Here is a 14542-nt window from a genome sequence, read left to right on the forward strand (position 1 = left end):
GATAATTGTTAATCTACACACAACTGCGAAGGGAAGGGGCCTCTTGTCAAATGCCATATAGCAGGATTCAACACAGGACCTTATGATTTACCTTCCAACATCAACAGCACGGATTTTATGTGCGCACATTTTAGAAATCTACATTTTGTGCTCAAGTCTCAACTTAGTTAACACAATCTCATATATCGCTTTTCAGCATTCACGTGTGTTCTTATGTTTTGTATATATATGGTGACACAAAACTCATACTTGAGAATCTGACATTTTATAGTGTAATTTATACCTACAATGCAGGTCATTGAATTTTAACACATGTTTTATTCCTACAGTTATCATTAAGTGTTCATAAAAATGTCTATTTATAAAGACTTCAAGGACAAAACTAATTAGTTAAAAAAAAAATTAAAGCAAATTAACATTGAGCAACATGATTCTATCACAATGTACAACTGAAGGTTCAGAAAACAAGGAAGTGCAACCCACAAGACTAACAAATTGTGATCAATACACATACTCTCTCTGTGTTAGCGTACATCTTTTACAAAGCTAGCTTCTAATTTCAGAAAAACTCAGGCCTATGAACAATCCAAACTTTTATGAATGTGTTTTTATGTATATTATTCATGAAAAGATGGTGAATACCAAGTTCCAATTCGATGATTGCCCCCAATATCATGAGAATAATTTTGACATGTTACCGTCGCATGACATTTTGTTTGAACTAGTGATGTTTTATGATTGCATGATAATTGATATGTTATACAGTATGTGATTGTTTTTGCATTATATGTTATATGTGATTGTGTGGCCAGCTGAAGATGACCTAGAAAGGTCAAAACCAGTCCTGTAGTTTTAATTTTTAATTAAAAAAAAATGTATTGTTTAGGTGGAGGCCTTCTTCTCATTGTATTTGTGTATAACATCAATAGGGAAATGAAACTTATAGATTATGGTCTAAAGGATAAGCGTTAAGAAGTTAAATTTCAATTAAATACAACAACTTTAATCTATAGCAACTCTCACATATTTTTGTCTTACTTTTCAGACTTCAACACACATTAAATAGCGGTTCTTTTACATCCGAGACTTATGTTGAACTCCCTGGTTTAGACTCTCACTGAAGATAAAACTGCACAGATTTAAGACTACAAGTATATTAGATTCCATAAATATGGAGAGAATGAAACAATTCTTCACATGTTCAAGATTTTACTCAAGCATTCTACGTTAATCAAACTTGCTTATTCACTGTTCAATCAGCATTTTTACCTTGTATACTATCAAACAGACTCTTATTTTTATTATTGAAAAGTTTTAATATATACAGAGATTTTAATTAATCTACACTCATTTCAATTTGTTGAATGTATAGAAACGCTAGCATATATTTCAAAAACTTTGTAAATATTATGGCTCCTGTTTGTCTTGATTGTTAACTTGGCATTAATACTGCTGTGTTTTGACATTATACCTACATTTTATCCCCATTAGATGGGAGGATAACAATATACAACCCTCTAAAATCTTAGGTTGTAATCAACCAATTCAACCATCCACTGTTCGTAAACTGTGATCCAACAAAATATATCAAATAATTTACATAAATTATTGTGAACAACTAGTTCTCATGGGACAATCTTACTTATGTAACATCTGGTTCAGAGCTCTGACTATTTTAGGGAAGTGTGTGACTGATGATGCTTGCTAGGACAAGCGAAACATATACTACAACAACCTAAGTAGAATAATTATATCCTAGTCACAAGGATTATAAAGTATTAAATAGGTGGATATCAGTAAATCAATCGTAAAATTTTAATGCAATCCACTTAGTCGAGCAGCTCGTCTCCTTTCTCCCAAGTCTTCCCAGACCAAACTTTGCAACATTTTTGTAATGCTACTCTTTTGTCGGAAGTCACCCAGAACAAATCGAGCTGCTTTTCTTTGAATTTTTTCCAGTTGTTGAATCAAGTGATCCTGGTGAGGGTCCCATATGCTGGAACCATACTCGAGTTGGGCTCTTACCAGAGACTTGTATGCCCTCTCCTCACTACAACTTACCCTCCTAACCATGTGCAGAGATCTGTACTGTTCATTTACAATCATATTTATGTGATTACCCCAATGAAGATCTTTCGTCATATTAACACCTACAGTAGGTACCTACAATGAACCCCAAAAGGAACTTTCACCCCATCAACACAGTAATTAAAACTGAGAGGACTTTTCCTATTTGTGAAACTCGCTACCTGACTTTTACACCGTTCATCATCGTACCATTGCCTACTTCCTTCTCACAACATTGAGGTCATTTTGCAGTTGCTCACAATCTTGTAACTTATTTATTACTCTGTTCAGAATAACATCATCTGCAAAAAGCCTTATCTTTGATTCCACTTCTTTACACATATCATTGATATATATAAGAAAACAAAGGTCCAATAATACTGCCTTAAGGAATTCTCCTCTTAATTATTATAGGGACAGGTAAAGCTTTGCCTACTCTAATTTTCTGAGTTCTATTTTCTAGAAATGTAGCCATCTATTCAGTCACTCTTTTTTCTAGTCCAATTGCACTTACTTTTGCCAGTAGTCTCCCATGATCTACCCTATCAAATGCCTCTTATTCAGCTCCTGCAGTTACGAGGCATTAATGGCTCTTCTCCACTTTCTTCTCCACTGTTTTGACTGTTTTGTCCCAGTCCAGGTTTCATCTTCTTGCACTCCTTTTTTAAATGATCCACCTTGTTCTAGGTATTCCTTCCACTCTTTTCCTTGAACTTCATCTCCATCATCTGTTTTGTTCTTTCCTCCTTCATTCTCTTTACATGTCCAAACCATCTTAGTTTTCTCCTGTCACTTCTCTCGTGTAGGTTTCCATTCTCATCTCATTTTTGTTTCTCAGTCAGTCCTTCCTTGTCTTTCCTATCATACTTCTTAAGTACTGTATTTCATTTCACTGGCTTTAGTTCTACTTTCCTCCCTACTTGTCATTGTCCAGGTCTCAGCTGCATATGGGTGCATAATACATTTTGTCCATCTTCTCATTACACTTCCTTGGTACTTCCTTATTCCAGGCAAGTTTTTTTACACTCTGGTAGAATGCATTGCCCTGTTGCACCCTCTTGCTAATCTCCATGTCCAGCCCTGTATTCTGCATTAATTCACTCCCCAGGTATTTGAAACTGGCAACAATATCAAGGCCTTGACCACCAATCTTTGCAATGCCTTACCCTTGTTCTCCTTTTGATATCACCAGGGTCTTGGCTTTTCTCTGCACTGATTTTCACACCATACTTTTCAATTTTCTTGTTCAGCGCATCAAGTTGTTCTTGTACTTCTTTGCATTTGTTCCCCAGACAATGTTGTTTGCAAATAGTAATAACTTACTCTCCCTGTTCCCATACTTCCTTTGTCACCTTTATAATTTCATCCATAACCATTAGAAACAAAGAGGCGACAGCACACTCGTATATCTCAGTCCAGTTTTATTTCTAAATCATTCTGTCTTTCCAAATGGAGTCTGTATGCTGCTGACTCAAATTTTGTACATTGCTTGCACCATTTCTATAGTTTGCCTACCCATTCTCTTTTTGCCCATGGTTTCCCACACCTTCTCCCTGGGAACACAGTCATATGCCCTTGGTAGATCCATGAATGTCATGACCAGATTCTTTCCATATTTCCAGTTCTTTTCCGTTAATTCCCTCGTGGTTGAGCTAGATAGCTGCAGTAGCTTAAGTGCGGCCACTATCCAGTAATTGGGAGATAGTGGGTTCGAGCCCCACTGTCGGCAGCCCTGAAGATGGTTTTCCGTGGTTTCCCATTTTCACACCAGGCAAATGCCGGAGCTGTACCTTAATTAAGGCCATGGCCGCTTCCTTCCAATTCCTAGGCCTTTCCTCTCCCATCGTCGCCGTAAGACATATTTGTGTCGGTGCGACGTAAAGCAAAAAAAAAAAAAAAAAAAAAAAAAAAAAAAAAAAAAAAAAAAAAAAAAAAAAAAAAAATTCCCTCGTGCTGAATATTGGGTCTACTGTAGATCTTCCACTTCTAAAGCCATACTGTTGTTCTTGCAACTCTCCTTCTGTCTTTCTTCTCATACTTCTCTCTTTTTTATTATTTTTGCGACTTGTGATAAGAGTGTGATTTCTCTATAGTTACCACACTTTTTCGTCCCTCTTCTTAAAGACTGATATTATTCCCTGTCCCCAGTCTTCTGGCACGTGTTCCTATTTCCATATGCACTTTGACAATTTACACCTACTGTAGTCTGGCCGGACCAGCAGCCATTTATCATTTCCACACTAATTTCATCCATCCATGATGCCTTTCCCGTTTTCATTTTACAGACTGCTAATTCCACCTCGAAAATGGTTTTATTATCTTCTACTGTTCAGTCATCACACCATATTACTACAGTCTCCTCTGCACAATTTCTCATATTCAGCAGTGTATCAAAATACTCCTTCCATCTTTTCTATTTCTTCTGGATGTGTTTATCAGCTCTTCGTCTTCACCTTTCATCAGCTTTGTATAAAATCTTTCTTTCCTATTACTTTGTAGAATTCCATACAGCCCTCTTTTACTGCTGGTTCTATCTGTTTCTATCATTTGTGTAAATTCTTCCCAACTTTTCTTCTCTTACCAATTTCCTTCATTTCCTTTTACTATCAAGATACTTCCTTTTGCTTTCTTCTTTTTAACTTCTCTTCCATTCTTGCCATGCTTTCTTCTTTCTTTCACTGCTTCTGTCACCTTCCCATTCCATCATGGTATTTCCTTTTCTTTCACTTTCGTTGATATTCTACCACAGGCACTCTCTGCCCCACTTACAAATGCCTTTTTGAAGTTGGACCATTCATCTTCCACATTTCCTAGTTAAGTAACTGGAATTTGATGTTTGTCTCTCCAGAAATTCCTCCTGTACATTCTTATCTTTTAATTTCCATACTTTTATTTTACTCTCTTATGTTTAATTTTTCCATTTTCCCCAGTCTCGTTTTTGCTATCTTAACTCTGATCTCCACTGATTTTTTTTGTCCTGGTAAAGCTGCTACATCCATAAACTGTGATTTGTCCTTTCCACCAGAAAGTAATCACTGATGTCTGTTGTCACCCTAGCCATATCTCGTAATTTTCCTTCTGCTGTTTTTCTTCCAAATCCATGTGTTGTCTACAATCATTCCATTCCTCTCACAAAACTAAACTATTTTCTCCTTTTCCCACATCTGTATGATCCAGTTACTTCTTCCTTTCTTTGTTTTTCATTTCCCATCTGTATATTTGTGTCTCCCTTTATATCACTTCCACATCAGTTATCTCCCTTTCTAGTTTCTCCAGGAATTCCTCAGTATCTTTCTCTTTCTCTCCCGACTGTGGTGCATACACTTGTATGAAGTCTTTCACTTTGTTCCTCTAACCTGTTGCTGATTTACTGTACCTTATCCACATACTCCTCCAGCTATTTTGAAGTTATCACGCCCACTTCACTTTTCACTTTCGGCTACCACTCCAGTATAGTGAATATCCTTCCCTCACTCTTCTTTCTTTTCTCCTTCAATGTAACTTTGCTCAATCTCATCATTTCTGTATCCTCTTTCTCCATAAAATCCACCACTTCTGCCTTTCCTGTCAGGGAACTTAAATGAACATTCACTGTTCATTCACCTTCATGGCCTGTGACGTAACTACAGCATCGTTGCTGCTGAAGTGTATACATTCATTACTTGCCCGCCCATTTATATGCTGTACTCGCTGGATGAAAAGCCCAGCGTGAGCACCTCTGGTCTGGATAGTTAACTCTGCACCCCTCGGATCTTAACTTTCAGAGACTCTGTGAATTTATATCATCAAGCTACTATTTTTTTTGCAGATTCTGTTAGTCTGTTTTTCTCACAATGTGGAAACAAAACCAAAGTTTTATGAACAGCTGTTCAGAAGTAGCTTTTTCATAAGAAAGGCCACACCCGCTTGTCAAACATTTTTTTCATTTGTATGCATTATACACCAGACTTAGCTTACATAAAGTTATGGTCACATTTTCTTTACTTTGCCGAACTATTGCTACTCAGTAGACTGTCGCTTACAGGCACAGAAACACTGTTACTCATTCAAGTATCACTGCTACTGGTTCTCGGCTGGGAATCATTTTTCTACACTGGTGGATTTAATTCAGGATTTTCTGGTGTGTTCCAGGTCTGATTCCCAAGGCCACATTGCATGAAGCTAACTGAAAAGCAATACCATACACTTCACAAATATTTTATTTATTATTTTGTTTTACATTTTATGGCCTACATTAGACCACTCTAGTCAATTATACAATAGCCGGGCTGAGTGGCTCAGACGGTTGAGGCACTGGCCTTCTGACCCCAACTTAGCAGGTTTGATCCTGGCTCAGTCCAGTGGTATTTGAAGGTGCTCAAATATGTCAGCCTTGTGTCGGTAGATTTAGTGGCACATAAAAGAACTTCTGCGGGACTGAATTCCGGCACCCCGTTGTCTCTCAAAACCGTAAAATAATAGTTAGTCGGATGTAAAGCCAAATATCATTATCAATTATACAAAGGATTTTTTGATTTCCTACCAGCCCAATATTTCTTCATTTTGAGAGATGCTGCCTTCCTTTCTTCAACTGAAAATACCCTGCCATTCGATCTTTTATTGATCTTGGTCTGTAGCCTGGTGTGTATCTTGAAGTATCTTAATTTTATGTTTTGTTTTTAAGGTCATGTATTGTTATCTGTAGTTCTTTAATATATCCTTAATTTCTGTAATCTATTTAATCTAGGTCTTACTATCCCATAATTTTTGAATAATTTTTCTGCTAATTCTTTGTCAGGTGTTCTGATAAGATGTCCAAAGAATGATACAAGTTTGTTCCTAATTGTCCTCAATAGCGGTTCAATTTCCTTATAAAACTATATTTGATATCATTCTCCATTGTTCATTAACTTGATATTGTTTAAGTATGCATCTTCTAAACATTCTTCTTTCAGTTTTGAGTACTTCATCTTTCTCAGCTGTATTAGTAGTTTTAAAAGAGGTTTCACTAGTATAACCAATTTTTGGCTGTGTGACTGTTTTATAATGTCTTAATTTTGTTGTATGTAATCTTGGTAGTATAATTTGCTTTGTTTAATTTATTTATTCTGTTATGTCCATCTTATTTCTGATTAAGATTATAAGTTACAATTTCTCCTAAATACGTAGGTTTATTCATAATTTCAATTTCTTGTCAATCAATTATATTATTCACCAGTGATGGATCTGTTAACAAAGTTTTTCCAAAGGATATTCTAAGACCTATTTTTCGCTTCACAATTATTAATTAATGAAATAAATATTAGAATACTTTCAAATGTTGAACAAAACGTGTGAATTGTCTGAGCTGAAAGAGACTGACATATGTTCTAATAAGAGGTATATTGGCTATGTAGCTGTGGGGATTTGTGTTGGGGAGTAGAAACTTCTGTTGTAGAGCCCGTTACCCTTGTAAAATCACACCCCTGCTGAGCGAGCAACACTTGCAAAGGGCCGGGAGTTCATTTGCATGCCATTGCCTTTACTTGGTGGGGACTTTTTTTTGTCAGTTCTATCTTTAGTTGCAGTCATATTCCACTCCCACAACATAGAGCTTGTGGTTGATTATGTTCTGGTTCTGTTGTAACATAGGGATTTTTTTTTTTGTTGCCTAGAGCACCGAATTTCTGGTGCACGAGCTGTGATAGATGGCACACTCATCACTAGGGCTTGGATCGACACGCTCAATGAAATCTCCAGAAATGCTCAAACAATGTGTTATGTGCTCGATAGATATGCTAGAAAAAAACCAATATGCTCCATATATGCTCGAAAAACCCATTATATGCGGTTAGATATGCAGAATATGCTCGAAAAACACCGTTAAAAACTATAGAAAGGAAAGTGAAACGAAAAAACCAATAACATACCTTTATATTCAAGCTTTATTTTCTAATTGTATGTATGATTCACTGGGATATACTCTCATTCAAGTTTCAAGTTTTGTTATAAAAGTTACAGTTTAAAAGTTAATTTACAAAATGTTCAGAATTAGGTGAGTCAATGAAGTAGATCTGCATTGGTCTGTATAACAAGAATTTTTTCGATATTTTCAGTTTTGAATGATTTTTTTAAATCAGTCAATAAAAGTTTCAATGATGAGAATGATCTTCCGACGTCAACTGACACGAGAGATAAATACTTCAATGATGCTGCTTCTTGTGCAGAGTAGTTTGGAAAATCCTCTGATGGTGCAGACTCTTCACGCAGCATCCTCTCCAACGCTGCACTCCAACCGGGATTTCGAGCCAGCACAAACTCAAACTTTTGTTTCACTGTTTTCCCAGTCTCTCCAGGCCATGAGTCGGCTTCTTGGAAGACTCCTTGTATTGTAGCGACCACTTCGACCAACTCAATCCCTCACGATTCCAACTTTAGGATGGCCTCAGGAATGATGCTCATGGAGGGTTTTATGAAAGTCAAGGCTGGCATCAAGCCCTTCATTTTAAAAGCAGCCTTAGCTTTTGTGATGTACTTGCTGTCTGCCTCGAACATATTGATCACCTGGAAAAAATATAATTGAAAAACATTAGCCGAGGAGAATAACTGAGAAAATTACAAAATTAGGTGCTGTATGATGGAGTAAACATAAAAGTTATGAAAAAGAATGATAGAGAAAACCTCGAATATGAGAAGATTTTAAACATTTCAAATAGTCTTACCTCTTCAATTGCCCTATGATTTTCAGCATAGTGAAAGGCAGCCAAGTTCCCCATCGCGTCAATATAGGCGTCAGAGGTAAAGGGAGCTCTGGATGCATAGTCTTGAAGACACGGATGTGAGAAGGAGCCTTGACAAAAATTTTCTTCACTGAAGAAATGACGCTGTTGACGCTGCACGATCTTTTGCGCAGCTCCTCAGCAACTCTGTGCATTGCATGGGCAAGACAAGTAACGTGTAACCTCTTCTGGTAGAGAAGCTTGAGGCTCTTCCCAGCCTTAATCATGTAGGGAGTAGCGTTGGTCACCAATGCGAGTACTTTGTTTACCTCCTCATCTGAAAAGGTTGGTCATAGCAGACCTGAAACAGGAATGCATAAAATGAAGGCTGAACTGTTCAGTTAATGGGATTGTGACATGTTATATGACTGTAAGAGAACTATCTGAACTATCAGTCTTCACTGAGCATACATAGAATACATTGAAATTATAGCCAGACTGTACTTATATTTCTTTGGCAAAACGCTCAAAAAATAAATTAACAAAAATATACTTACGCAGAGCTGCTTGCACTGTTCGCACAATGGTACCATGGTTTGTCACATCTAGCTCCCTGCACAGAATTAGGTGGCCCTTCCCCGGTTCATTGGGACTGAGTTTTCCAACAATAACGTTGGCCATGTATCTTCCACAACTGTCTGTGGTCTTGTCGATAGATAACCAAATTGGGTGGCTCTCGATGTTATCTCTGATTCCATGTAAAACCTGGTGAAAAAGTACCTGCATGAATATTCTTCATGGAATGAAGGTATTAGAGATATTACCTTCATTACGACAGAGCCAGATCCATGTTAAAATTACTTCTAAATTGTTTAAACGAGAATGCGGAATATGCCAGTCGTGCATGAATTCATACCTTTTCATACTCTGAAGAAACTTAATTTTTACGTAGGGTCGACTCATGAGGCAACTCTCTTCCTGCAAAGTCCATGAAGAGAGCTCTAATCTTCAGCATGTTCAACCTTGTAGAGGGGTATGTTGGCGCTTAAGAACGCCCTACAAACTCGGCAAGAGAAGTCGTCAGAGTGCTGTTGCTGATTGAACAAAGGTTGTATCAGGGCTTGTTTCTTAGATTTCCTGGTTTTTTTTTTTAGACTTTTGCTGAGTGCCCACTTGTGGCTTTATGTTGGGAAAATTGAAAACCCTTCGAAATCTTGATCTGAAAATAAATTGGTAGTTATGCATATGTGAGAAAAATACATTGAATGAACAAAAATAAAGCATTGTGGACTGAAATTATTTTCAAATATTGCAGTAATAATACGAGCACCCTCTCAATGATCCCATGAATACCCAGCAAATCCAAATGTCAATTTCTGCCTCGGAAATGTAAAATCTGAGGATCTAACAGGTCTAAACTCTGAATTCTTAGACTTCTCTCTACTTACCTAGTAGGTAGGCACCATATGCTGCACATACGGCTTACTTGAAATTCAAACTGTTTGACCAGTAATATCTTTAAGAACGTAGATGTGAAAATGTCAATAAGAACTTACCTCTTTTTCGCACATTTTGCAGAAAAGAATTTTCCCCTCTGCAGAAAACGCGTCTGGGTCTTCCTTTTCACATCATTGGAGTAAAACACTCGGAGATTCCTTAACTTAGGCATCACGTACTTAGAAATCACAAGAACTGGATAGGTATGTACGGATACGATTATGAACTGAGAGTAGAATGGAGAAACTTCACTTGACCGGGTCGGATCTTCAACCACTTCATGGGAAAAGCCACCTAAACAGTACTGGTTCCCAAAATAGGCACACCACTAAAATACCTCACATTTCAAAGTGAAAGCATGCTTGGGGCTTGCAGAGCTTATCTGGCGAGTTGCACTGTAATCTGGCAGAGGCCAATTAGGGTGTGTGAATGACTTCACTAAAGGTTAAAAACCTACGGTTCTATTATTTGCACCAGATAGGCTTTTCAATAATTAATTCTGTTTTTAAACGTTAAGGATGGTCAGGGCCTGAATTGGGGGGGGGGGGATTTGAAGAAAAACAAGCTATTTAGACTAAAACCACAAGAATATCATTTATATGCTTCTATTCTGAAAACCACAGTTTTATGCATTTATATGCTCGATAAATTTAAATTCTGTTGGTCCCAGAGAGATGAAAATACCACCGAAAGGCTTCTTTCAATGTGTGCTATTCAGAAGAAAAAAAAAAAAAAAAAAGCTAATATGCTCGAATGCGAGCCCTACTTATCACTGAAGAGAACTTTTGAGTAGGTGTCTTGATGCAGAAAAGTGTTACACAGCATGCATCCAAGTCAATGTCTGACAGTTCATTGGTGAATGTCAAACCGGCTTTTGAGGGAAGTCTTTTCATGTATTCTTTCATCGTTGATTGTGGTATCCCAAGCCTGCAGCTCACTTTCCTTGTTGGCATGATGGGGGAATGCTCAGTGGAGGGCCATACCACTTCATGTTTCCAAGTGTTATACTTCTTGTCCACTCTGTGACCTGTTTTTAACAGACCCATGAAAGAATAAAAGTTTCTCCCATTCCAGTAGTGTCATTTTCAATGGAGAGGTAGTTTTAAACTGGACCCAAAATGCACTCATAATACAGGCCATAATCTGACCTGTTCCGTGTGTGGTTTCTTGGGCACCCATACACTAAAATTAATCACTCTTGAACTGAGTAACAGCTTTTATCTACCAGGAAAAGGCACATAAGTCTATTATTACATAGAGGTACTGTGACTTCTTGCCCATCTTGTACATACAGTTATAATATTATAGCCATTATTTTTATTTCATATCAATTTTTAGTCTGTCCAACCTTTCTAGTTCAATAAAACTATTGTACCAATCCTTCTGTAGTACTGCAATTGCTAGGGTGTCCTATAGTGCCTTTAATGACTTTTCTCTTTTTACTTGGGTAATGATGTTCTTTGAGGCATCAAAACTCTTCCTCATTTGTCTTATCTAATGATACACATTGTCGTCAATTTATCTATCCAGTGCCATTTAATTTATAACTGATTGGATGCCATATGTGTTTGCAAAATAAAGTTCTCCTGTCCACTCTGTCAGATTTGTCATCTGAAGCTTTAGTAATATTTTTGTAATGTGGGTCTTCAGATTTACTGAGGAATATAATTGCTAGATTTTATTTTTAGAGTAATGGTTATTCATTATTGTACCTGTAAATGTTCTGTGGAACATAGAGCATTCATAATTAGTCCATTGTTTTGTATGTTTATAGGCTGTGATGACAATGGTACCGGAAGCTTGGCAGAATGATAGAACTATGCCAGCTGAGAAACGAGACTTCTATCATTGGTCAGCTTGTGCAATGGAACCCTGGGACGGTCCAGCTCTGCTTACTTTCACTGATGGTCGTTACGTTGGAGCTATTCTAGACAGGTAATCTTCCTATATGCTTTTCAGTTTGCATTTAGTGATGTATTTCTGACAGGTGTTATTTGTCGAATGCTGCTGTTGAGGAATCCCACAAATATTTGCGTACCTCAATCATCTGCTTGTAGACTTTACTTCTTTCAATCTTTGTGATACCTTTAGGTTACTGTTTACATTCAATGAATGACTGCTGCAGAATGTTTCCATTTGGCTCTGCTGTATATCCAGAAAAATAAATTGCAAAAATGAATAACATTCCATATAGATCCGAAGGCTGAAAAAGATTTGATGTCCAGTGATCAGATACAAATGACAATCTAAATGCAATGGGTGGTGGGGGTGGTTGTTGTTAAAAGGGGGGGGAAAATACTGAGAATATGAAGTAATTATGTGATATTTTAAGAAATTTATTGGTCTTCTTTGTTATCTATCTTTTTCAAAATATGGCAAAAAGGAATCTGAACTTCAAGTTTTAAACACTCCATCCTGTTTAGATGACAAGAAAGCTATTTCCATACTGAAGTACTTCGATGAAAACAAAAATGATTAGATAGAATCTATACTAGCTTAAGCCACTGTCTGTGGTTTCCTTTTATTATTCCACTGTCAGAAAGAAAGAAAGAAAGAAAGACAAATAAATAAATTTTTTTACACTCTAATAATCGTTATAAGGGTGCACACGGATTAACAATAAATAAATCGAAAACTGTTACTATGTCTGTCAACAGGCAGAAGAAAAAAGGAAGAATAATGCTGGAAGGTACACATCTCGAAACAGTACACCAATATAAATATCTTGGGTGCATCATTTCAAGTGATAACAGAATACAGCATGAGATTAACAACCGCATTAAAAAATCAGCTCAATTTTACAATCAAGTTTGGAACCTCCTCTGGAACAAACAAGTTCCCTTATGATCAAAGCAGATTCTATTCCAATCATACTTCACTCCCATAATAACATATGGCCTAGAAACCTGCACAACAACCCAACAAGTGGATAGCAAACTACAAGCCGCAGAAATGTTCCTATGAACTATGGTACAGAAGACAAAAAGGGACAGGGTAAGGAATGAAAGAATAAGGGAGGAAGCTGGTGTGTACCCATCCCTGAACCAGAAAGTGACAAGGGCCCGTTTGAAATGGTTTGGCCATGTCAAACAAATGGACGATGGAAGGACAGCAAAACAATGGCTATACACAGTCGTGGCCGGAAAACGACCGGTAGGAAGACCTAGGAAGAGATGGCTGGACCAAGTGAAAGAGGACATAGGAACAAGAGGAATCAGCTGGGATGTCGTCTTGAGAGAAGAGTGGTACATGGGCAGACAGAAGTGGAGAGTGCTCGTAAACCACACCCGGGCAACTGGAGTGGAAAACTGATGATGATGGAGTAATCATTATACATCGCATTGAGAGTTTGACAACGTTGAAGTCCTAGCTTTTGCAAGGTGACATGTCGGATATGCAGGGACACTGCAATACTATATGCGATATATTTTGGTATTGACAGTTAAGTCACAAAAAATATTGACACTCTGATAATCTTCTTCAAAACATTTATCCTACTGGTGTAGGATCCGCTTGATGGATCAAGGAACGCCATTTCCCGCAACCAAAAACATCATTACACTGTAGGTGAAGTGCTCTTTTGCCGGCATAAATAGCATCCTGCCTTCGTTGTTTTGGCTTTCGATTGGTAGAGTTCCGCTGACTTTAAGATTGTAGGCAGTATTGGTGGCGGTGTCAAGTGATGCATGCACCATGTGGCCATACCATCGGATACATCCGACACATTTTTTCATTTATTGGGGCGATGCTAATCTTCCTTGGAATACTGTCATTTGTAGTGTTGTCAAGGCGAGAAATTCCCATCAACCAAAGTAACCAGTGCTTCTCCATATCATACCAATAGTATCAAATTCAGGAAACTAAATCATAAAATAAGTTTAGGAAACTAGATTGTAGATGTATAAGCTGTCGTTTCTAAGTCACTGGTAACAAAATAAGTTTAGTTGGGTACTGACTCTGCAGATTAGTTCAAAAGGCCTCTTTGTGTGCAATATTACTCTTCAGTCCATCTGGGGCAAGAACCCAAGCAAACGGTGCTTGGCAAGTAGTTGCTCTGGAACGTGTCCTTTTAAATGACAAGCACAATTTTCTGGAGAAACATTTAGTTACAAAGAAACTGTATATGGCTACTTTGTTGTTGAAGAAAAGTAAGACATTTTTCTTTGCAGTCTTTGGTATCCTTCCAACCCTGTGAAAAAAGATGTCTGTGATTTCCACAAGACTGGCATTCTGTTAAGTAATTGAAACTGTACTGATTACTTCTGTGGGGGAGAAGTGTAATCCTGATTGAGTGTATTTCT

The 14542-nt window shown here is 37.5% G+C and overlaps 1 protein-coding gene across 1 annotated transcript in view; it reads left to right on the forward strand.

Annotated features, from left to right (window-relative positions):
- Positions 1-14542, forward strand: part of LOC136856759 (uncharacterized) — a 674434-nt gene that overhangs the window by 355447 nt on the left and 304445 nt on the right. The window contains exon 10 of the mRNA XM_068224954.1: positions 12016-12176. Within this exon, the coding sequence (XP_068081055.1) occupies positions 12016-12176 (161 nt within the window). The remainder of the gene's footprint in view (positions 1-12015; positions 12177-14542) is intronic.

This window comes from Anabrus simplex, chromosome 1 (genome assembly GCF_040414725.1).
Source record: "Anabrus simplex isolate iqAnaSimp1 chromosome 1, ASM4041472v1, whole genome shotgun sequence".
Classification (NCBI taxonomy): Eukaryota; Metazoa; Arthropoda; class Insecta; order Orthoptera; family Tettigoniidae; genus Anabrus; species Anabrus simplex.